The sequence below is a fragment of the Apodemus sylvaticus genome, chromosome 18 (genome assembly GCF_947179515.1).
Source record: "Apodemus sylvaticus chromosome 18, mApoSyl1.1, whole genome shotgun sequence".
Lineage (NCBI taxonomy): Eukaryota > Metazoa > Chordata > Mammalia > Rodentia > Muridae > Apodemus > Apodemus sylvaticus.
The window spans coordinates 11,716,581-11,742,347 of NC_067489.1; the positions used below are offsets into that span (position 1 = coordinate 11,716,581).

Genomic DNA, 25,767 nt, shown 5'->3' on the forward strand with positions numbered 1-25,767 from the left:
AAGAAAGAAAGAAAGAAAGAAAGAAAGAAAGAAAGAAAGAAAGAAAGAAAGAAAGAAAGAATCAAAATAAAATAGAGAAATGTTTGTGAACTGCTATCTCAAATCAGAGGGACACCAGAGTGAGAAACTGCAGAGTATGAAACCTGGGTCTCATGGATGAGCCCTTAAAGCATTAACTTGATCTCAGCCAATTTTGTTACATAAATCTTAAACAGGGCACTCTACCAGCCTACCAAGAGCCAAGTTTGTGGGCACATGTATATTAGCAAAACTCCTTTTGCTGACCTTGTATGTTATCAAACTACATAGCACCTTTATCTGATGCTCTTTGGAAGGTACTAAAAGGTTGAACCGCCACAGTGTATATCAATTCCATTCTTCTGAGGAGGTAATTCATTTGAATGGAATTCAAACTGGGTAATGTGGATTCACTCATCTTAAGTACCTAAGTACGAGAATGTGCCTCTCAGTAATAGTTTGCCAGAGGCTGCTCTATTAGTGGTGTCAAGCCTTAGCTTGAGGAAGGATGGAGACACTTGGAGGTAGAAAGCAGAGCATTTACTAACCCTTGTCAGCAGGTAACTGAGGCCCCATATAGGCTTAAGAGGAAGTCAGGGAAGCCAGAGTCAATGCCAGGTTTGGGAGAAGCCCAGACACAAACCCCCTTTCTCCATATTGAGAACATGTGCTTGCCACTGCTGCCTAGATAGTCACTGTCCAGGTGAAAACTATGAAGTCATTCTTTCCCTTCCAGCATCCCTACCTGGTAACATACACATCCCTAAACCAACTGTTCTCTTGACAAGGATGGACTGAAAACACACCACCATTAAGTACAGCCTCTAGCATTTGAAAAAAGAACCTCTGTGAACTCCTGCCTCTACATCTCCTGAAGCACTCACATAAGAATCCTCCCAAAAGGTTAGTCACATGACCTTCCTGATAAAACTGTTTTTCTGATATGCAGAGGAAGGCATGCAGCTTCGTAGAGAAGACTCTAACCCACCAGGGCTCACAGGATTCACCTCAACCACTGTCCAACCACACCCTTTGCTCTCATATGGGCTTCCACCCAAGCTTTGCCCTCTTTCCATGCCTCTCAGCTCACACAAAACCAACACTAAGTTGGTAATGCAAGCATCCTATTTGTTTTTTGTTTGGTAATGAACCAAACCAGAGACAAGAAGTCTTTTCCCCCCTTAATTAAAAGAAAAAATAAAAACAAAAGAAACCCACGCTTTTCTCCTTTATAATACCTCCTTTCCAAGAGTCAATTTATGCTAAGGAAATATTGCTCATTCACATATGAGCAGAGTTCTGTGCCCTTGGCAAGCCCTGGTGTTCAAACAAGAAACCCATGTTTGCACCTACTGGAGAACTGGATGGAGAAGCCAGACTTGCTGATGAAGAAGTCACTGTCGAACTGCAAGGTGAGTGAGTTGAAGGTGCTGTGGATGTCCTCAGGCAGGGCCGAACCGCTCCACTCCTTCAACAGGATGTTGCTGTCCACTGGGCCGTCCCAGACCTTGAGGATGTCATGCGCCGTTTCAGTGTCAAACACAATGAAGTGGAGGCTGCAAGAGACAGCAGAGCTTCTGTGTTCAGAGAGAATCATACTTCCCCTCCACAGAGGGAATCGTCCCAGCCACAAGGCTGTACTGGCCACCAGCCCATTTCACACTCACAGCAAATGCATTCTTCAGGCCCCTGACAAAGACGAATGAGGGTCCAAGCAGTTTAAAACATAGGACAGTACAAACACATCAGTCATCACTGTAGAGAGCCAAGCTATAGGCTAAAGTGCTCGCCAAGGACACAGTGTTTTACCCCACGACTGCTAGATCATTTTCAAAACTCCAGCCAGAGCACACACACCAAACAAACTCCATACACTAGCCTCTTCTTTTTTTTATATATATATTTAAATGGGTTTCATTATGACATTTTTGAATACAGTGTATTTTGATATTACAATCCTTAAACCTTCTTTTCACAATTTATTGCTTTGTTCCAGCTCCTAACTCCAACAGCTACCTCTGCTAACCCAATGGCAGTTCCTCTCAGGGCAACAAGTGGGCTGAAGGCAGAGCCACACCTCTCCTACTGTTCCTGAGATTCAATCCACCCCCCACCCCCAGTCTTATTCCCAGATCAGTAGCTGGGAAATTGCTGTGGTCTCCCTTTTCTCTCTGACCTCATTCCCAGTGAATCTCAAATACCTTCTCCTTCAACCTTTCTTTACCCCAACTCATTCTAGTTACCCAGCCTCTAACACAAGCAGGTAGGTATTCCCTGTGAACACACCATCTGAATAGGCCAGGAAAACAGGCAACATACAACCATCACACTCATTGAAAATCCAGAGAGGAAACAGAAACCAAGGAACAGAGCACCTATCCAACGAAGACAAATCCAGAAATCAGCTCCTAGACTTACAATAATCCCAAACCCAGATGCCAAGATGCCAGAGTAAAAACACAATCAACAAAAGCCAGGGAAGTATGTCTTCACCAAAGCCCAGCTATATTTTTGACTACAGCAGGCCCTGAATGTAGTTAAAACACAAGAAAGGTCTTAAAAATCTTATGATGATGATAACATCTTGACTATTCCTTAAAGAAGAAACAAATAAACCCCTTAATGAAACCCAGGAAAACACAAATTGACAATTGGAGGAAATGAATAAATTTCTTTTTAAAAGGCCAAGAAAAAACAAACAGTTGAAGGGAATGCATACGATCTGAATGTTCAAGACATGAAAATAGAAATAGAAGCAATAAAGAAAACCCAAACTGAGGGAATTCTGGAAGTGAGAAAATAAGGAATTTAAACAGGAACTACAGAGGCAAGCCTCACCAAAAAAATGCAAGAGATAGAACAGAGATACTTAGGCATTGAAGGTATGATAAAAGAAATGGTTATATCAATTGAAGAGAATATTAAATCTAAAATATTCTTTTTTTGTACAACTTTATCTTTTTTTCTTTTTTTATTTGATATATTTTTTATTTACATTTCAAATGATTTCCCCTTTTCTAGACCCCCACTCCATCAGCCCCCTTCCCTTCCCCTGTTTTCCCACCTTCCCTCCCCCAGTTTTCCCCCTTCCCTCCCTGTTTTCCCACCCAACCCTTCTTCTTCTTATAATGTTGGTCTAGACATGCCACTTGGTGGCAGCACACGCATCAGGAGAAAGACTTGCAGAAGTTTCTGAACAATTTGGTCTGATGTTATTTGGGTAAATTTTATCTTCAGAGTTAGTACATTATTTGAGACAATACAAAAGCAGAACTTTCCAATATAAATTCTCTTCTTTATAACATCTTTACGCGCTTATATTAGACTTTCACGTATTTCCCAGAGCCATCTTTATGCTTGAGGACGCTGGCAATGACAATGGACAAATAGGAGAAGTTAGCTAAAATGCCAGCAAAAGGCTTTTCCCCTAGCGAGTTCTTTATCGGTTTTCATTTACTGGTTCTTGCTCATGGATTGTGCTACAAACACAATCTCGGTAGCTGACCTACCTAGAGCTATATGTGAATCTCCACTACATCATTTTCCATATACTATATATACAAAGGATTGGCACTTTCACCTGGGTAAAGAAATAAAATACGTAGTGTACTTTAGTAGAGAATATTATCTATAAAGGACACAATATGGTAGAATCTATTTTTCAGCATTTATCTTCTCAATCATTTGTCCTGCCTGTTTCAACCCTTTTTTAAAATAAAAATTTATGGGTACCCTATATATCTCCTGTATACTACTAGTGAATTACCTGCTTGTCCCAATACCCCTCACTGTATGTTGTGATATCGTCATTTATACTTTCAATATTCCCACATGTGCTAGCGTGTACAGATTCTTGAGTCCCTGGGACACCCACATGTTTAATGGAAGGGATGCAGCTGGAATGGATGTGCCTACAGCACTTTCAGTTTATCTTTACATTGGAATTGTGAGTCTCCATGGGTGAAAAGTATAGTCTCTTAAATTACTTTAAGATGTTAAAAATTTATGTGAATACCTGTGTGTTCCTGTGCATGCACGCAGATTTAACATGCTTACAGAGGCCAGAAGAGGGTGTCAGATACCCTGGTGCTGGAGTAATGGGTAGAGTAAGGGTGCCAAGGTGGGGGCTAGAAATAGAACTTTAGTCCTCTGCAAATGCAGTGTGCACTCTTAAAGACTGAGCCATGTCTCCCTGTTACGTACGTCAAAGGTCCAGGAGCACGCTTATTTCCCCACCTCCATTACAGCACAGTTGCCCAAGGCCTCTCTCTCTCTCTCTCTCTCTCTCTCTCTCTCTCTCTCTCTCTCTCTCTCTCTCTTTTTCTCTCATAATAGAATACAGTATTAAACTGGGCATTCTAGAATGGCCATTGAAGAGGCTTTTGAGGCCTGGCATTACTCATTAACAAACACTTAAAGCCACCCTGCCCTCATTGTGACTCTGTTTTCTGTTTCTAGTCTTGTCATAATGCACCAAGACCCTTAACATCTTTGCCAATCCCCAACAGTACACATGATATATGTATAGAGGAAGAATAGACTGTAGGGTATCTGGTTAATTGTGACCATTGATGATTAATTAGATTGGCTATGGTCTCTCTCTCTCTCTCTCTCTCTCTCTCTCTCTCTCTCTGTGTGTGTGTGTGTGTGTGTTTGTGAGTGTATATGTTTAAAAGTCAGTTTTCCTTCAAAGTACCTGATCAACTCTTTATTTGTAGAATTCCAGCAGTATATAGAATCCATCTCTGCGACCATGGAAGAAGTTATTGAATTACATCAGCAGCCATCACTGTTTGTGTTGCAAATGAACTACACAGCACCAAGAATAAACAAAGACTACCATATTCTAGTATATAGTGAGGATGAAATTGGGACAGAGGAGGAGGAGGAGAGATGAGACCCTTCTCCTGAGGCCTGGATTCGGGAGACAAGCCACATGGCAGGATAAGGTATGTACAGAGACTTGAAGAAACGAAGAACCCCAAAACTGTCTCCTAGGGTTGAGGAGGTGGGTGCATTCCACCAATCTAAAACTCAGTACAGAGGACTTCGACCTTGGAGAAGACCCAGGAATCCAAAACGACCAGGAGAGGGAGGAAGAGAAGCGAGGGAGAGAAAGGAGGTATTGAGGAAAGGAGGAGGGAGGAGAGAAAGAAAGAGACAGAGAGACACAGAGAGAGACAGAGAGACAAAGAGAGAGAAGTAAGTCATAAGACCAGAGAAGAAATGAGGGGAGGTGGGAAGTAGGAAGAGGGGACAAAAGAAAAGGGACCTTCTGGCTGAGTGAAGTATCAGGTCAGGTGATTGTGAAACAAGATAGATCACATCCATGACCTTTCTGAAGAATGCCAGAAGAAGATCTATGCTCCCTATGGAAGTTCCCAGTGGAGACCCGGAGGGCCTGGCAGATTCTAATACACTTTGTAAGGTAACAAACAAGATGGAGGGGCTATGGGAGAGAGCATGCAAGGCACTTTTAAGATTTTAGCCTCAAACGCAAGAAGGCTGGAGTGGCCTGCTGAAAAAGGGAGTATGTTGGCAGTTATGTAGTTCAGAGGGAAATGGACAGGCAGTTCTAGATGGTAAGGGCCTCCAGAGGAAGACTGCATTCCTCTGATGCATGATTTTAAATCCTAAGACAAGATGAAGCTACCAAAGTTCACACACAGTCAGGGACAGAGTCATAGCCAACATATTATCTTATCATAGGTATTTGCAGATTTGTACAATGTGCCATTTGTCTTTGTAATTAGGGTTGATGTTAAATGAAAATAATTAATTAATTTGTTAGTTAAATGAAAAGGAAAGGACATGACTATGCCTAGGTATGGTCGGGGAGAAAGTTTATTGTAGATAAAAGGGTGAGCATAGCCAGGGGCAAGAGTTCAGGGAGGAGGAAACCTAGTGCAGAAGCCAAGAATGCAAAAGGTAAAAGAGGGCTGGGTAACCAAAATGGCTGAATTACTTAGAGAAGAACTTCTGAGGGAAGGGCAGCCTAGACCACTAACATGGGCTGAAATGTTAGGGTAGCGGGTAGGATATGCTAGCAGGAGGACTCTGTAACAGGTAGGGAATGAGGGACTTCAGGAGAACCTGATGGCCAAGTCTGCTTTGATATGTTAAGTAAGCACCCCAGCCATTTGTCCCACGGTTTGACACCTAACAGATGTGTACTATCATCTTGCTGAATTAAAAAAAAAAAAAAGACGCCTGCCTCTTATAGCATGGGCATGTCTGTTGCATTTCTGGGTCTTCAGTTTCTCATAACAAAGACTGGAATCTTAGTAAGTTATTCCTCCCCGATCATTTGAATAACCACACTTTTTTTTTTAACTAGCATGTAAATGAGATTGACTGTAGAGTTCAGCTATGCTTTTTTTCCTCCTCTGCTTGCTTCCTACATCCTTTTGCTTTAGACTATTAAAAAAAAATTAGATCACTTCCTTCTTTATTGATTTTTATGATCTGGAACTATTTACAACATATCAGTTTAAGATAGTTATTATACAAAGAGTAATTTCCTTTCTGTTGCAAACAGAAAAAAAAAATGTCAGTTATTTTTCTACTCAATGATATCCAGAGAGAATATTTGTTTTTTTTTTGTTTGTTTGTGTCTTTTACATTTATTGTCTTTATTATCTCTTTTCTTTGATTTATTTGTTGAGGCAGCATTTCACACTCTGCTGGGCTTACCTGGAACTCACTATGGAGCCCAAGCTGGCCTTCAACTCACAACAGTTCTTATACCCTCTTTCCCATGGTGCCTCCATCTGGTTTTGCTACCTTACAAAGTGTATTAGAATCTGCCAGGCCCTCAGGGGCACCACTGAGGAACTTCCACAGGGAGCGTGGATCTGCCTCTGGCATCCTTCAGGAAGGTCACAGATTGCACACTATCCATCTATCCATCCGCATTCTTTTCTGTATGGCATGAAGAGTAAACAGGCACCTGCAACTCAAATCTGTATCCCAGCCCCTAACTCCAGCAGGTTTTCTCTGGGAGCCCACTGGCCACTCCTGCAAGCAGTGAAGCAGGTGGGTGAGCCTCTTATCTTTACTCTTCCTCCTCTCCTCCATATCCAGTTCCCAGTCTCATCCTCTGCTCTGTAGCAGACTACTCTCTTATGGCCTTTTCTCATTCTTTTATCTCATTGCCAGGGAACTAAGCAGACCCTAAGGGAACATCCTGCTTTCTCCACCCCTATAGATCCCCTCAGGCCCCACTTTTAGCCTGTCACCATTCCAAAGTACCCACTTCCATTAAACACATTATACCTGGAACCTCCAGTGACAATACCTTCCTAAGGACCAGAGAAGGCAACAGAAACTAAACAAGAACAGAACATCCACTCAACAAAGGCAAGATATCATCACCTAGAATTACAATAATCTCAAATGCAGATGCTGGTACTCTATCTTTAAAACAATCAATAACAGCCAGGGCATGATCTCTACTAGAGCATAGCAATCCTACTACACTAGGCAAAACAATAGACATTGATTAATGAAATCAATATGAATATCCAGTCATAAACACACACACACCTGGTTTTTGATAAAGAAGCCACAAATAGATAATGGAACAAAAGACAGCATCTTCAACAAAGGGTGCTGGTCAAACTGGACAACTGAACGTAGAAGACCCAAATAGATCCATACTTATCACCCTGCCCAAAAATCAACTCCAAATGGCTCAAAATTCTCAGCATAAAACCAGAAACACTAGACCTGATAGAAGAGAAAACATGGAATAGCCTTGAGCTCATTGGTACAGAAAAGGTATTTCTGTACAAAACACCATTAGCATAGGCACTAAGGTCAGAAATTAATAGGACTTCATGTAACCAAGAAACTTCTTCATTGCAAAGGATACCATCATTTGGAAAAAAGCAGCAACTTACAAGATGAGAAAATATTTTTACTAATTCCATATTTAATAGAGAGCTAATGAGAAAACATAAAGAACTCAAAAACTAGCTATCAAGACAACAAAAATCCCAATTAAAAAGTGGGTACAGAGCCGGGCGGTGGTGGCGCATGCCTGTAATCCCAGCACTCTGGGAGGCAGAGGCAGGCGAATTTCTGAGTTCGAGGCCATCCTGGTCTACAGAGTGAGTTCCAGGACAGCCAGGGCTATACAGAGAAACACTGTCTTGAAAAAACCAAATCCAAAAAACAAAACAAAAAACAAACAAACAAAAAACCCAAAAAGTGGGTACAGATCTAAACAGAATTCTCAAGATAGTAAACTAAGATGGCTAAGAAACACTTAAAGAAATGTTCAACATGCTTTGCAATCGGGGATATGTAAATCAAAACTACTCTGTGATTTCATCTTACATTCCTTAGAATAGCTAAAATCAGTAAAACAAAGGTGGATTGTGCTGGCATGGATGTGGAAGAAGGACAGAAGTCATCCATTGCTGGTCGGAATGCAAACTTGCACAGCCTGTTTGGAAATCAGTGTGGCAGTTCCCCAGGATGATGGATCTACCTCAAGATCGAGCTATATCACTTTCGGCATATACCCAAAGGACACTTTATCCTAACACAAAGACACTTTCTCAACTATGTTCATTGCTGCTCTATTCATAACTAGAAATTGGAAACAAACTAGATGTCCCTCAACAGATGAATGGATAAAGAAAATGTTTTAAAAGAATGAAACTTTAAAAGATATTTATTTATTTATTGGTTGATTCATTTATTTATTGTATATGAATATACTGTATCTGTCTTCAGACACACCAGAAGAGGGCATTGAATCCCATTGCAGATGGTTATGTACCACTATGTGGTTGCTGAAAGACCTCTGGAAGAGCACTCAGTGCTCTTAACCACTGAGCCATCTCTTCCAAGAATCTACAAATGGAACCCCATAAAATTGCAAAGCTTCTATAAGGCAAAGGACACGGTCAATAGGACAAAACATTAAACAACAGATTGGGAAAAGATCTTTACCAATTCTACATCCCATAGAGGGCTAATATCCAATATATACAAAGAACTAAAGAAGTTAGACTCAAGAGAACCAAATAAATGTATTAAAAAACGGGGAACAGAATAAAGAATTCTCGACCTAGGAAACTCGAATTGCTGAGAAGCACCTAAAGAAATGTTCAATATCCTTAGTCATCAGTGAAATGCAAATCAAAATGACCCTGAGATTCTACCTCACACCAGTCAGAATGGCTAAGATAAAAAACTCAGGGGACAGTAGATGCTGGAGAGGATGTGGAGAAAGAACACTCCTCCATTGCTGGTAGGATTACCAATCTAGAAATCAGTCTAGTGCTTCCTCAGAAAATTGCACATAGTACTACCTAATGGCCCAGCTATACCACTCCTGCACATATACCTACCCAAAAGATTCTCCAACATGTAATAAAAGCACATGCTCCACCCTGTTCATAGTAGCCATATTTATCATAGCCAGAAGCTGGAAATCCAGAAGTCCCTCAACAGAGGAAAGGATACAGAAAATATGGTACATTTACACAATGGAATACTACTCAGCTATTAAAATCAATGACTTCATAAAACTAGCAGGCAAATGGATGGATCTTGAAAATATCATCCTGAGTGAGGTAATTCAGTTACAAAAGAACACACATGGTATATGCTCACTGGTAAGTGGATATTAGACAAAGAGTGTGGAATACCCACAATACAACTCACAGATCACATGAAGCTCGAGAGGAAGGAAGACCAAAGAGTGAATGCTTCAGTCCTACTTAGAAGGGGGAACAAAATAATCAAGGGAAGTAGAGGGTGGGAGGGACTTGTGAGGAAGAGAAGAGGGGGAGGGGAAAAGAAGAATCAGGTATTGGAGGAGATGGAGGAAATGTACAGGTCAGGAAATTAAACAGAGGTGTGTAATATTGGGAGGACGGGGAACTGCAAATAGCAACTAGAAAGTCCCAGATGCCAGGAAAGCCAGAGCCTCTAAGGATTCCACAGGGATGACATTAGCTGAAATACCTCCTCAAAGGGGAGGAGAATCTGTCGAGACCATATTCAGAGCTTAGGCATGCCCCGCCAGTTGAGGAATGGGGTCACCCACCCATCTCCAATATTTTAACCCAGAGTTGCTCCTATCTAAAGAAATACAGGGACAAAGAGTAGAACAGAGACTGAAGGAAAGGCCTTCCAGAGACTACCCCACCTGGGGATCCATCCCATATGCAGACACCAAACCCAGACACTATTGTGAATGCCAAGAAGTGCTTGCTGACAGGAGCCTGATACAACTGTCTCCTGAGAGGCTCTGCCAGATCCTGACCAATACAGATTCAGATGCTTGCGGCCAACCATTGGACTAAGCAAAGGGACCCTAATGCAGGAGTTAGGGGAAGGACTGAAGGAGCTGAACGAGCCTTATCTGGCATCAGCGGGAGGGGAGGCCCTTGGTCCTGTGAAGGTTTGATGCCCCCCAGTGTAGAGGAATGCTAGGGTGGTGAGGGGGGGGAGTGGGTGGGTTGGTAGGGAGCACTCTCATAGAAGCAGAGTAATGGGTGATGGGATAGGGAGTTTGCAGAGGGGAAACTGGGAAAGGGATAACATTTGAAATGTAAATAAATAAAATATCCAATTTAATAAAGATTGATATTAAGGAACAGTGAGAAAGAAAAAAAGAATAAACACATAGGTAAATAAATGGATCTAGAAAAAAATAACCTTAAGTGAGATAACCCTGACTCAGAAAAACAAATATAGTATGTATTCACTTATATGTGGATATTAGCTGTTAAGCCATTGATAAGCAACCTGCAATTCACATAGAGGTTGCAATGCAAACCATAGAGGTTGGGTTTACAGTAAGAGACTTGGAGGACAGATCTTCCTAGGAAAAGGAAATAGAATCATTGACAGTTGTAGATGGGTATGGAGGGAGACAGGAATGAAATTATCAGAGATAGGGACAAGGGAAGAAAATATGAGGAGAGATAGCTAAAATGAAGGGGTATTTAACCTAAATGAAATCACCAAATAATGGAGGAGACAGAGCCCAAGCTAGATATTTTTTGTCACCAACTGAAGTTTCTATTACTGAGAATTGGTAACATCTAATTGAGTTATTTGCCAAAGAGATCCTATAGGAAACCTCAAACAACCAGGCTGTTTCCAAGGCTATAGGTTACTCTCTCCACTTGGCCCTGTGGCTGAAGACAATATCTACTCAAGTCATTGAACACAGAGAAATTGAGCTGGTGTCTTCTAAAGCCTTCACTCATATGGGCTAGTGTTCTTGGTACTGAAGAGAGTCTGAATGCAGACATGTAAATATACCAACCCAGCTATAAACACTTGGACTATGATGGTATCCTGCCTGCAAGATATCCTTGTGCAATGGCTATACTTCGAATTGATTTGACTGAAGGCCTACTCTGCAAGATGGAATTCATATGCTATACTGCTTTAATAACCAAGAACCTGAAACTAGATAGCCTAGGGGCCTAGGTTGAAACCAAGTGCTACTGTTCTAAAGGAACATGGCAATAAAATGACTACCAATGACATTCAGCTAGACTAATAGTCCGATGCCTTGGTCAGCCATTACCAGATAAGCTTCTTCCTGCACAGACAGAAACAAATACTGAGACCCACAGCCAGACAGTATGCAGGGAGTGAAAGACCCTGGAACACTCAGCCCTAAATAGGATGACTCTAACAAATTCCTCCCCTCAAAGCTCAAGTCACTGTGGAAGAGGAAGCAGAATGGAAGGCATTCACAAAACAAACAAACAAAAGAACCAAGGCACTCGAAACACAGAAAGACTGATGATGCACACATAGAGACTGAATAGCATGCACTGAGCCTGCATGTGTATGCACCCAGGTCCTGGATCTAAAAGAAGAAAGGGGCATAATGTAACCACACCCAACCTGGATGCTGTCTTCAATTTATAGCTACTCACAAATGACAATTTAGTATTCTCCCAGAGAATCTGACTAGGAAACGAAAGCACTCTCTTTGACAGGCAGAGTGCATGCTTATCACTAAATGGTCAATAGAAAATGAACTCTGTGTCATCTTTGAAGGTATCTTGTCTTATAATGATATGGCAAGGTTTTTGTGTTTGTTTGCTTTGCTTTTTGTTTGTTTGGTTGTCTTAAGTAAACTTTCAATTTTTAATTTTAATTCTTTATTTATTTTTATCTTTTATTTACCCCCTGTACCCCAAGGCTATTTGTCTGTATATGATGGCTTTGCTTATTCTTGTTTTGAGGATTTCTGAATGAGCAAATGGGTAGGTGAGTGGCTCTTTGCATCAATATTTGTTTCTTGGGCTCTTTTCCTTCTGTTTGTTTGTTTTGTCCTATTCTGATATGTTTATTTTTGCCTCATTTTATTATATCATATTATCTTATTATTACTCCTTAGCTGCTTGTTTGTTTTCTAATGAGAGACAGAAAGGGGGTAGATCCAGAAAGAAGATGAGATAGGAATGGGCCTGAAAGGCTGTGTGACTTGGGGAGCCAGTTCGGGAAGCAAGAATGAGGTTCAGAGGTGTTTAAACCCTGAAAGTCTCCTTCTGAGACCAGCAGGCATTAGTAGTGCTTCATTTCTCTGGGCCTGAATTTCAATGAAGGTAGGCCTTACGATGCCCACCCCTACCACCCTTGAGATAGGCATGTAGTTTGATGGCCAGATTACATGTCTTCCTCTCTCCCTAAAATGACAGGTCCAGGTAGTACCTGGAAGTCTTCATCATATAAATGGGCATTCTCAGAATCTCAGAACCAGCATATGATGCATGCTTACTCCCCAAACCCTTACCCACTCTGCAAGGTTTACACAGCCCTTGCTCACTCCAATAAAGAGAGCTGTTTCACTGAAAACCATCTCCAGAGAAGGCTGCTCATCCTGTACTCTGTGGACCTAGGTCCTTCTAACCCACCCACTTGGCTAAGCTTCATTCCTTCCAGTCTAGCCTTGGGTACAATGATGCCTGGGTATCCCAAAGTGAAAAGCAGAAAGGAACTAGGGTAGAGCTAGGGAAATCTGTAATCAGGATATATTGTCTGAAAACAAAATCTATTTTCAATCAATGAAAAAATCACATCAAATTGTAATTATTTATTCCATGGAAGTTAATAAAGATCACTAAGTTTTCAATATTTTTTTTTTTTGGCGATTGAGTGCTGGATTTTTACAAATTTAGATTTCATGATGGCGTGTAAACAGTTGGTTTTCAGTTTCATCTAAATTTTAGCATTTATACTTTTCTAGATATTACCCAGCTCATTAAATATAATGTAAGATTCTTTTTATTCTTATTCTTTTTATTTTTTATTCTTTTTATTAAAAGTATTAGACCTTTAATACCCATTGGATTTACAATCCTGGCTACTTACAAATATGTGCTACTTTTAGAAACTCCACTAGAGAGCTCCTACAGCTGATAAACAACTTCAGCAAAGTGGCAGGTTACAAAATCAACTCAAGCAAATCAGTGGCCTTCCTATACTCAAAGGATAAGCAGGCTGAGAAAGAAATTAGGGAAATGACCCCCTTCACAATAGCCACAAACAGTATAAAGTATCTTGGGGTGACTCTTACCAAACATGCGAAAGATCTGTATGGCAAGAACTTCAAGACTCTGAAGAAGGAAATGGAAGAAGACCTCAAAAAATGGGAAAACCTCCCATGCTCATGGATCGGTAGAATCAATATAGTTAAAATGGCCATTTTGCCTAAAGCACTATACAGATTCAATGCAATACCCATCAAAATCCCAACTCAATTCTTCACAGAGTTAGAAAGAGCAATTATCAAATTCATCTGGAACAACAAAAAACCCAGGATAGCTAAAACTATTCTCAGCAACAAAAGAAAATCTGGGGGAATCAGTATCCCTGACCTCAAGCAATACTACAGAGCAATAGTGTTAAAAACTGCATGGTATTGGTACAGTGACAGGCAGGAGGATCAATGGAACAGGATTGAAGATCCAGAAATGAACCCACACACCTATGGCCACTTGATCCTCGACAAAGAGGCTGAAAACATCCAATGGAAAAAAGATAGCCTTTTCAACAAATGGTGCTGGTTCAACTGGAGGTCAGCATGCAGAAGAATGCAAATTGATCCATCCTTGTCTCCTTGTACTAAGCTCAAATCCAAATGGATCAAGGACCTCCACATAAAGCCAGACACTCTGAAGCTAATAGAAAAGAAACTGGGGAAGACCCTTGAGGACATCGGTACAGGGAGAAAGTTTCTGAACAGAACACCAATAGCGTATGCTCTAAGAGCAAGAATTGACAAATGGGACCTCATAAGGTTACAGAGTTTCTGTAAGGCAAAGAACACCATCAAGAGGACAGATCGGCAACCAACAAATTGGGAAAAGATCTTCACCAATCCTACATCAGATAGAGGGCTAATATCCAATATATATAAAGAACTCAAGAAGTTAGACTCCAGAAAACCGAACAACCCTATTAAAAAATGGGGTACAGAGTTAAACAAAGAATTCTCACCTGAAGAACTTCGGATGGGGGAGAAGCATCTTAAAAAATGCTCCACTTCATTAGTCATTAGGGAAATGCAAATCAAAACAACCCTAAGATTTCATCTTACACCAGTCAGAATGGCTAAGATTAAAAATTCAGGAGACAGCAGGTGTTGGAGAGGGTGCGGAGAAAGAGGAACACTCCTCCACTGCTGGTGGGGTTGCAAATTGATACAACCACTCTGGAAAGCAGTCTGGCGGTTCCTCCGAAAACTGGGCACCTCACTTCCAGAAGATCCTGCTATACCACTCCTGGGCATATACCCAGAGGATTCCCCACCATGTAATAAGGATACATGCTCTACTATGTTCATAGCAGCCCTATTTATAATTGCCAGATGCTGGAAAGAACCCAGGTATCCCTCAACAGAAGAGTGGATACAAAAAATGTGGTATATCTACACAATGGAGTACTATTCAGCCATTAGAAACAATGAATTCATGAAATTCTTAGGTAAATGGATGGAGCTAGAGAACATCATACTATGTGAGGTAACCCAGACTCAAAAGGTGAATCATGGTATGCACTCACTAATAAGTGGTTATTAACCTAGAAAACTGGAATACCCAAAACATAATCCACACATCAAATGAGATACAAGAAGAAAGCAGGAGTGGTCCCTGGTTCTGGAAAGACTCAGTGAAACAGTATTTGGCAAAACCAGAACGGGGAACTGGGAAGGGGTGGGAGGGAGGACAGGGGAAGAGAAGGGGGCTTACGGGACTTTCGGGGAGTAGGGGGGGGGGCTAGAAAAGGGGAAATCATTTGAAATGTAAATAAATTATATCAAATAAAAAAAATAATATGTATAGATTAAATGTATAATAAATATGTTGAAAGGGGAAAAATAGATAATGATGGTTGTTAAATCATACCTCGTCATTTTGAAATGCTAGCCAATGCAGTAACACAAGAAAGAGAAGTTGGAATTAACACACTGTAGATAATATTATCATATATACTGAAGAAAACTTTCAGAACTGAGTAAATACTTATACAAGGCAAAACCACAATTCATTTCTTCAGGATGTCCCCCAAAATAAAAGCAACATAAAATGCTATTTATATTTTATCTTAAAATATTCATATGATTAGTAGATATTACAAGAAAAGATATTCAAGATCTCTATATGGAAGGCCACAAAGTATTCTTGATAAAATCACATGATATCTACACAAATAAACACACTAAGCAACAGGCTCTGCCTGCAAGTAGCCAGAAATTTCAGCATTATAAAATGCACTAGCTTCCCCTAGATTCATCTGTTGCTATACCATCGATCTAATACAAATCAAACTCATGGCCTTTTTTTTTTAAGCTTTTAACCCTGACTAGCCTTGAACTCAGTGTCAGAAAGACGACTTAAAATAACCAAAAATTATAGCAAAGCATTACACTAGGTAGACACATATCTCAATGGATGAAATTAAAAGCTACAAACAGGCAAACTGAGATACAGATATCTAAATTATGACCAAGACCTCACATGAAATCTTGTGAAGAAAGGACTTACTACATCATAAAACAATTAAAATTCTTAAGAAGAAAAAACTGTGGAAGCTAAAACAAACTAGAAGCAAAGCCAAGGGAGTCCAGGTATCTCAATTTGAACAGAAAATAACCAAGAAAATACATGATACAAGGTACTTTAAATATGAATCTGAAATTTCTAATGGTGATTAAAACAGAGTAAAGATGAATACAATACATTGGAATAAATATCCTGTGACGTCAAGACAGAACAACAAGGCTAAGAATACATGAATAAATGGATATACTACATAGCCAGTGAAATGTTGTGATTGTAGTATAGAATACCGCATGGAAATTAAGAAGAAATGTGAGAAACAGACCAAAGACGGCATGTGTCAACTATCAAAGAATGTATTAGAGAGTCATGAGTAGTCATGGGGAACCAAATCAAAATTACACCAGACTTCTCACCAGAGACTATAAAAGCCAGAAAATCCTGGGAAGATGTCAAAAAAAAAAAAAAAAAAAAAAAAGCAAGAAAATATTCTTTTAACAAACCAATAAGTAGATAGTTACATAAAGATAATTCTAATTCTGTCAACAAAAATAACAGGAAGTTTTTATTTTATTTTTTTCTTTTCTTTATTTTTACTTTTCTTTTCTTTTTCATCACTTTTCTTTAATATCACTTAATATCAATGGATTCACTTCCCCAATAAAAAGACATAGACTAACAGACTGGATATGTAAATGACTCAATATTTTGCTGTATACAGGAAACCCACCTTAGTGACAAAGACAGACACTACCTCAGAGTAAAAGGCTAGAAAACAATTTTCCAAGCAAATGGCCCCAAGAAACAAGCTCGAGTAAATATTCTAATATCAAATAAATTCATGAAATTCTTAGGCAAATGGATGGAGCTAGAGAACATCATACTAAGTGAGGTAACCCAGACTCAAAAGGTGAATCATGGTGTGCACTCACTAATAAGTGGATATTAACCTAGAAAAATGGAATACCCAAAACATAATCCACACATCAAATGAGATACAAGAAGAAAGGAGGAGTGGCCCCTGGTTCTGGAAAGACTCAGTGAAGCAGTATTCGACAAAACCAGAACGGGGAAGTGGGAAGGGGTGGGTGGGAGGACAGGGGAAGAGAAGGGGGCTTACGGGACTTTCGGGGAGTGGGGGGCTAGAAAAGGGGAAATCATTTGAAATGTAAATAAATTATATCGAATAAAAAAATTTAAAAAAAATCGACTTTTAACCTAAAGTTATCAAAAAAATAAGGAAGGACACCTCATACTTATCAAAGGAAAAATATATGAAGAAGAACTCTCAATTCTAAACATATATGCTCCAAATACAAGGGCACTGACATTCATAAAAGAAACTTTACTAAAGTTCAAACCATACATTGCACCTCACATAACAATAGTGGGACACTTCACCCAACTCTCATCAATGGACACATCATGGAAACAGAAACTAAACAGAGACACAGTGAAACTAACATAAGTTATGAACAAAGAATTTAAAAGTTATCTATAGAACATTTTATCCTAAAACAAAAGAATATATTTTCTTCTTAGCAACTCATGGTATCTTCTCCAAAATTGACCATATAATCAGTCCCAAAAGAGGCCTCAAAAGATACAAGAAGTTTGAAGTAATCCCACACATCCTATTGGTTCACCGTGGACTAAAGCTTGCCTTCAATGACAGCAAAAACTACAGAAAGCCCATATACATCTGGAAGGTGAACAGCACTCTACTCAAGGATAACTTGGTCAAGGAAGAAGTAAAGAAAGAAATTAAATACTTTTTAGAATTTACTGAAACTGAAGCCATAACATATGCAAACTTATGGGACACAATGAATGCAGTGCTAGGAGGAAGTCTCATAGCTCTGCGTACTTGCAAAAATTAACTGGAGAGAGAAAACACTAGCAGCTTGACAGCACATCTGAAAGCACATCTGAACAAAAAGAAGCAAATAAACTCAAAAGGAGTAGACAGCAGGAAGTAATCAAACTCAGGGCGGAAATCAACCAAGTAGAAACAAAAAGAACTATACAAAAAAAAAAATCAACAAAACCAGTAGTTTTTTTTTTTTTTTGAGAAAATCAACAAGATAGATAAACCTTTAGTCAGACTAACAAGAGGGCACAGAGACAGTATCCAAATAAACAAAATCAGAAATGAAATTAAGACATTAACAACAGAAACTGAGGAAATCCAAAAAAATCTTGAGTTCCTACTACTCAACAAAATTGGAAATCTGGATGAAATGGACAATTTTCTAGACAGATACCAGGTACCAAAGTTAAATCAGGCTCAGATAAATGATCTAGGCAGTCCCATAACCCCTAAAGAAATGGGAGTAATTAATAGTCTCCCAACCAAAAAAAAAAAAAAAAAAGCCAAGGACCAGATGAGTTTAGTTCTGAGTTCTATCAGACCCTCAAAGAAGACCTAATACCAATACTCTTCAAAATACTCCACAAAATAGAAACAGAAGGAACACTACCCAATTTGTTCTATGAAGCCACAATTACTCTGATAACAAAACCACACAAAGACCCAACAAAAACAGAGAACTTCACATCAATTTCCCTTATGAATATCAATGCAAAAATACTCACTAAAATACTCGTAAAATGAATCCAAAAACACATCAAAATGATCATCTATCATGATTAAGTAGGCTTCATCCCAGGTATGCAGGGATGGTTCAATATATGGAAATCCACCAACTTTGTAATCCATTACATAAACAAACTTAAAGAAAAAAAAACCACATGATCACTTCACTAGATGCTGAGACAACATTTTACAGAATCCAACACACTTCATGATGAAAATCTTGGAAAGTTCAGGAATTCAAGGCCCATACTTAAACATAGTAAAAGCAATAAACAACATACCAGCAGCCAACATCAAACTAATGGAGAGAAACTTGAAGTGATTCCACGAAAATCAGGAACAAGACAAAGTTGCCCACTCTCTCCCTACCTATTCAATATAGTACTAAAAGTCCTATCCAGAGCAATTAGACAACCAAAGGAGGTTAAAGAGATACAAATTGGAAAGGAAGAAGTCAAAATATCATGTTTTGCAGATGATATGATAGTATACTTAAGTGACTCCAAAAATTCTACCAGAGAATTCCTAAACCTGATAAACAACTTCAGCAATGTGGCTGGATATAAAATTAACTCAAACAAATCATGGATTTGCAGGATTGATCTAGTAAAAAATGGCCATCTTGCTGAAAGCACTCTACAGATTCAATGTAATCCTCATCAAAATTCCAACTCAATTCTTCATAGAGCTAGAAAGAACAATTTGCAAATTTATCTGGAATAATAAAAAACCCAGGCTATCGAAAAGTATTCTAAACACTAAAAGAGCTTCTTGCAGAATCACCATCCCTGACCTCAAGCTGTACTACAGAGCAATCATGATAAAAACTGCATGGTATTGGTACCGTGACGGGCAGGTAGATCAATGGAATAGAATTGCAGACCTAGAAATGAACCCACATATCTACAGTCACTTGATCTTTGACAAAGGAGCTAAAACCATCAGTGGGAAAAAGACAGCATTTCAACAAATGGTGATGGTTCAACTGGGGGTCAGCATGTAGAAGAATGCAAATTTATCCATTCTTATCTCCTTGTACAAAGCTCAAGTTCAAGTAGATCAAGAGCCTCTACATAAAACCAGATATACTGAAACTAATAGAAAAGAAACTGGGAAGACCCTCGAGCACATGGGCACAAGGGAAAATTTCCTGAACAGAACACCAATAGCTTATGCTATAAGATCAAGAATTGACAAATGGGACTTTATAAAATTGCAAAGCTTCTGTAAGGCAAAGGACACTGTTGATAGGACAAAATAGCAGCCTACAATTTGGGAAAAGATCTTGACCAATCTTAAATCTAATAGAGCACTAATATCCAATATACACAAAGAACTGAAGAAGTTAGACTCCAGAGAGCCAAATAACCCTACTAAAAAATGGGGAACAGAGGTATACAAAGAATTCTCAACTGAGGAATACTGATGGCTAAGAAGCACCTAAAGAAATGTTCAACATCCTTAGTCATCAGGGAAATGCAAATCAGAACAACCCTGAGATTTCACTTCACACCAGTCAGAATGACTTAGATCAAAAACTCAGGTGACAGCAGATACTGTCAAGGATATGGGTAAAGAGGAACACTCCTCCAATTGCTGGTGGAATTGAAAGCTGGTACAACCACTTTGGAAATCACTTTGAGGGTTCCTCAGAAAATTAGACATCGTATTACTTGAGGACCCAGCTATACCACTCCTTGGCATATACTCAGAAGATTCTCCAACAGGTAAGAGGGACACATGCTCCATTATGTTCATAGCAGCTTTGCTTATAATAGCCAGAAGCTGGAAAGAACCCAGATGAGCCTCAACAGAGGAATGGATACAGAAAATGTGGTACATTTACACAATGGAGCTCAGCTATTAAAAACAATGAATTAATGAAATTCTTAGGCAAATGTATGGAACTAGAAAAAATCATCCTGAGTGAAGTAACCCAATTATAAAAGAACACACACAGTATGCACTCACTGATAAGTGGATATTAACTCAGAAGCTCGGACTATCCAATATACAATTCACAGAACACATGAAGTTCAAGAAGAAGGAAGACCAAAGTGTGGATCCTTAGGTCCTTCTTAGAAGTGGGAACAAAATAACCATGGGAGGAGATACAAAGATAATATATGGAGCAGAGACTGAAGGAAAGGCCCTCCAGAGACAGCCCCACCTGGAGTGCCATCCCATATACAGTTACCAAACCCAAGACACTACTGTGGATGCCAATAAGTGCTTGCTGACAGAAGCCTGATGCAAATGTCTCCTGAGAGGCTCTGGCAATGCCTGACAAATACAGAGTTAGATGCTCTCAGCCAACCATTGGACTGTGTACTGGGTCCCTAATGGGGGAGGTAGGGAAAGGACCCAAGGGCTGAATGGGTTTGCAGCCCCATCGGAGGAACAACAATATGACCCAACCAGTACTCCCAGAGCTCCCAGGGACTAAACCACCCACCAAAGAGTACACATGGAGGAACCCATGGCTCCAGCCACAAGGCCTTGTTGGATGGCCTTGTTGGACATCAATGAGAGGAGAGGAGAGGAGAGGCCCTTGGTCCTGTGAAGCCTCAAGGATTCCAGTATAGGGGAATGCCAGGATAGAGAAGCAGGAGTGGATGGGTTAGTGAGCAGGGGGGAGGGGTGATGGGATTGGGATAGGGGATTTCAGGAGGGGAAATGAGGAAACGGGACAACTTTTGAGATGTAAATAAAGAAAATATCTAGTAAAATATAAGAAAAGAGAAAAAAAGAAACTCAATAAACAAGTCCACGTTTAAATTGCCCCAGAGTCTAGCTACGAGAGTTCTACAAATGCTAAGATGCTTGAGTCTGGCAGTATTCGACTGGAGAAGATGGTTACACTGCCATATGCTACCTCTGGCCACACTTCTCCTGCACAGCAGCTCGGTTATGGCTATGAAAATCTAAATATACATACAGAGCAATCCCAGCTACATATCTATCATGGAAAGGATTCTAAGTGACACGCTTGGAGGACCTTGTTTATATTGTATTCCTTACAACACAGAATAAATGGTGAACAACTTAAATGTTACCAAGAAATGTGATTTAAATAAATTCAAATATCTTCAGACAATGAAATAGCTTCCAGCAATTTCAGAGAACGGGGTATGCCAATAAAAACATACAAATCTGATCGTGATCACTAACTAAAAAATCCTTCAGGAGAATAAAATCCATACAGTTCCATAAATAAGTAGATATTATGCGAATCAAACTTAAGTATTTGCATTTTCACAGGAAAAATCTATACTTTCGAACTGTTTCCTAAATCTTGTTTCTAAGATTTTAGTAAATGTCTTTTACATTTTCTTCATTTTAAAATAATATTCTATTATTTTTAGTTAAAGTAGGTGAAATTAGAAGGTGTGCATCTTTTGATAAATAGGCAAATGCCCCAAAGAAGGATTTGTATTAAGGAATTTGGGAATGCTTGAACTGTTTAATTCAGTAAATTATTTCATGGGATTTGTTCTAAGGAATTAATCATAAACATGGACAAAATTTTTTCTTGTAAGATTGCTTGCAAAATCATTGTGGGTAAGCTAGGAATACAAACATCTGACAACAGAAAAGGTGTTTAATTATGCATGTTCATAATACACACTACCCAATGCAGTCCACTCTGTCTTATGGGTTACAAACCCACAAATCTAATCACATTAAAATGAATATTTTTTTAAATTTCTTCTGTGATGTACATGCCCATGCATTTTTTTTTAATCTCACCACTTGTCTGTATAGCCACCCCAGTTGTTAGCACAGCATCTACTTTGCACTAGGAGTAGTAGATACTCTAGAGAAAAGCAAGGCAGTGAGCATTCATGAAGACTGCATATAAGCAGTGTGTATAAGGTAGTTTCAAGTATTTGGGTCTCCTTGGGCATAATCACCCATAGATGCCAAGTTGCAAATGTACAAATAGGTTGATGTGTGGTATTTGCTAATGTAGAATGGTGGTATCTGATAAAAAGATAATATAGGCTTCTCAAAAAGCTTTTCTAAAATGTGTATGCCATAGTTTTACAGGTATATAAAATTAATTTTTAATGAAAAAATGTAATACTCTGCTCAGAGTATAACCAGAGAGCTGAACAAGGATAAGGTCAGAAAACTGGCCCTTGGAACTTTACAGAGTCAAACAAGGAGTTATAGCATGGTTTGGCAGGAATGTCCAGGAGATGTCTGCTACTGAAGGAACAGAGGAATCTATCCAAAGGAAGACACTCTGGGCAGGACCAATCAGGGAGAAGGAAAGAAAGTATGGGAGATGGAGCTTATAAAAATTCAACTCGGAGCTCCTGGGTGGACCCTAACTAATGCTTCTCCCCTGCTCTTGATGGCTGGCTCCTTTGTCCTACCTGTGTCTGATACTTCTCCATCCCTTCTTGAGCCTTCTGTCATGTTCATACTCTGACAGACTCTGTAATCTCCAACCCTTCCTCTTTCTTAGGGACCCTTCTTTCTTCAGCCGTCCCTCTACTTTCCTTTCATGTTCTCACTCATTTTTCCATGATGTACAGTTTTTTTTTGTCTGTCCCTTTGAGTGGACAGGGTAGTTCCCTAGACAAACCTTACTCAAGAGCCTGTGACAAAAGGTCAATTGAAATGTGCTGGGATCATCTGCTACCTGCCACAAAGACACTCCAGTCAATGCAGACAAACTGAGAGAGACTCAAGCCATAAATAAACCATTTTTTTCTTTAAAAGTCTATATTAGGCATAGTATTGGTAATGTTGATAATGGTATGACTATAATGTTAATAGGGTGTAAGCTTGTCAAGAATTCCCTTCAACTGGACCACCTAGTACAATTTCCCATGGACAATCAGGAACAACAAAACAATCAAAGAGATCTCTCTGAACTACCACAGAAAGACAGTCAAGTCAAAGTCACAGTGTTCGTTTGGGTGATGCAGATTGTAGATAGCCCTTGGTACCCTTTACTGTATCCATATCTTAACATCATTACTGTTTAAATCATAGTCATGCTCAATACTGAAGTGCATGTAGTATCCTCGAGAAACATCAGTCCAAAACTCTTAATATGACCAAATTTGCTATAATGCTTTGTTATTAGACTTTTAATTAAATTCAGATGAGGTAATTATAGCATAATGTTAAAGTTATAAACAAAAGTCTCTGTAGAAATCTGCAGTGGAATGAAAAAGAATCACTGTAGGTTGGAAAGTATGGAGGGAGAGACAGCCAACCTATAACCTGCGCTTGCCTTATATCCAGTATAAAACAGTTCCATGTAATGGTACATATGCACCATGAAAAATGTTAGAATTATAATATTTTCCAGAACAAACAGTTAATGATGGCCATATTAACATTTTCTCTAGCAGCCAAGAATGGTCTGGGCTTCCAGGAATTCAAAAGGGACCCAGCTACAACTGTCTCCACAGATATAACCACCCTCCTATCATTTCCACATGCTCATGACTAGACCATGAAAACCATCTCTTTAAAAAGACATAGCCTGAGAGGGCAGAAATGCTACCCCCATTGTAGGACAAACTGCTCTGTATTTACTTGTAATTTTCAGGTAGAAAACATAGGTTATATTGACTATGTCTCCAGTGAAATTATTAAGGCTTGTAAAACCCCCAACGCATATTAAAACCGAGATCAGCTTCTGTTCTGTGAGCATAGTGAAATAAAATAAAAAAGGACAACGTGTACTTTTAGTTATTTTTCTGAGTCACCATTTTCAAAAGTCAAGCCTATTTTCTGAAATGAGTTATTTCATCAAAATTATGGGTAGGTGAGTTGAATATCAATTTAGTAAATTATTTATGAATGCTTATGCCTCTCTCTAAGCTTCTTTATTGTTTAATTTCTTTGGATTAAAAAGTTTTGATAGCAGGAGAAATTTTTCTAAACAGAACAGCAGCTCAGGTACTAAGGTCAAGAATTAATAAATGGATCCTAATGAAACTGAAATTTTTTTGTAAGGCAAATAACACTGTTAATAGTGACAAAAATGGCAGCCTGCACATTGGGAAAAGATCTTCCCTAACCCAAAGCTGACAGAGGGCTTATATCCAAAATATATAAAGAACTCAAGAGTTAGACTCCAAAAACCCAAATAACACATTCAAAAAATGGAGTAGAGAACTAAACAGAGAATTCTTAACAGAGGAATCTCGAATGGATGAGAAGCACTTAAAGACATGGTCAACATCCTTAATCATCAGGGAAATAGAAATCAAAATGACCTTGACATTTCACTTTATACCAATCAGAACGACTAAGATAACAATCTCAAGTGACAGCATATGCTGTTGAGGATATGGAGAAAGAGGAACTCTCCTCCATTGTTTGTGGGAATGTAAACTAGTACAAAACACTCTGGAATCAATCCAGTGGTTTCTTAGAAAATTGGAAATAGTTCTACCTGAAGACCCAGCTATACTGCTCCTGGGCATATATCCAGAAGATGATTCACCATACCCCAAGGACACTTGTTCCACTATGTTCAGAGCAGCTTTATTCAAAATAGCCAGAAACTGGAAGCAACCCAGATAACCTCAAAACTGAAGAATGGATATAGAGAATGAGGAACATTTACACAATGGAATGCTATTCAGAATGAGGACTTTATGAGTTCTTACAAGCAAATGGATATAACTAGAAAATATCATCCTGAGTTAGGTAACCCAGACCCCAAAAGACTGGACATGCATCATAATATACTCACTAATAAGGGAACATTAGCCAAAAAGTTCAAATATCCATGATACACCCAGAAGCTAAACAACGAAGACACACTTGAGGAGGCTTGAATCCAAATTAGAAGGGAGAAGAAAATAATCATGGGATGCAGATGGAGAGAGGGATCTGGGTGGGATAGTGGAGGGTCAGGGGAATAGGGTGGCAGGATCAGACATGGGGAAAGACAGAAAAAGGGCCCAGAGGACCAAGAGACTCAATAGAAATTTGTAGCTGCTGGGGTAGGAGGTAGGTATGGCTGGGATTCTCTAGGAAGTTCCAGAAAGGAGGGATGAGGGAGGCCCTCAGGAGTCAATACGGATAACCTTAGCTAAAATGCCCAACAGTGGGGATATAGAACCTGAA

The 25,767-nt window shown here is 39.4% G+C and overlaps 1 protein-coding gene across 1 annotated transcript in view; it reads right to left on the reverse strand.

The window, feature by feature from the left end:
- Csmd1 (CUB and Sushi multiple domains 1) overlaps nucleotides 1-25,767 on the reverse strand; it is a 1,354,421-nt gene that overhangs the window by 222,481 nt on the left and 1,106,173 nt on the right. The window contains exon 26 of the mRNA XM_052162855.1: nucleotides 1,372-1,574. Within this exon, the coding sequence (XP_052018815.1) occupies nucleotides 1,372-1,574 (203 nt within the window). The remainder of the gene's footprint in view (nucleotides 1-1,371; nucleotides 1,575-25,767) is intronic.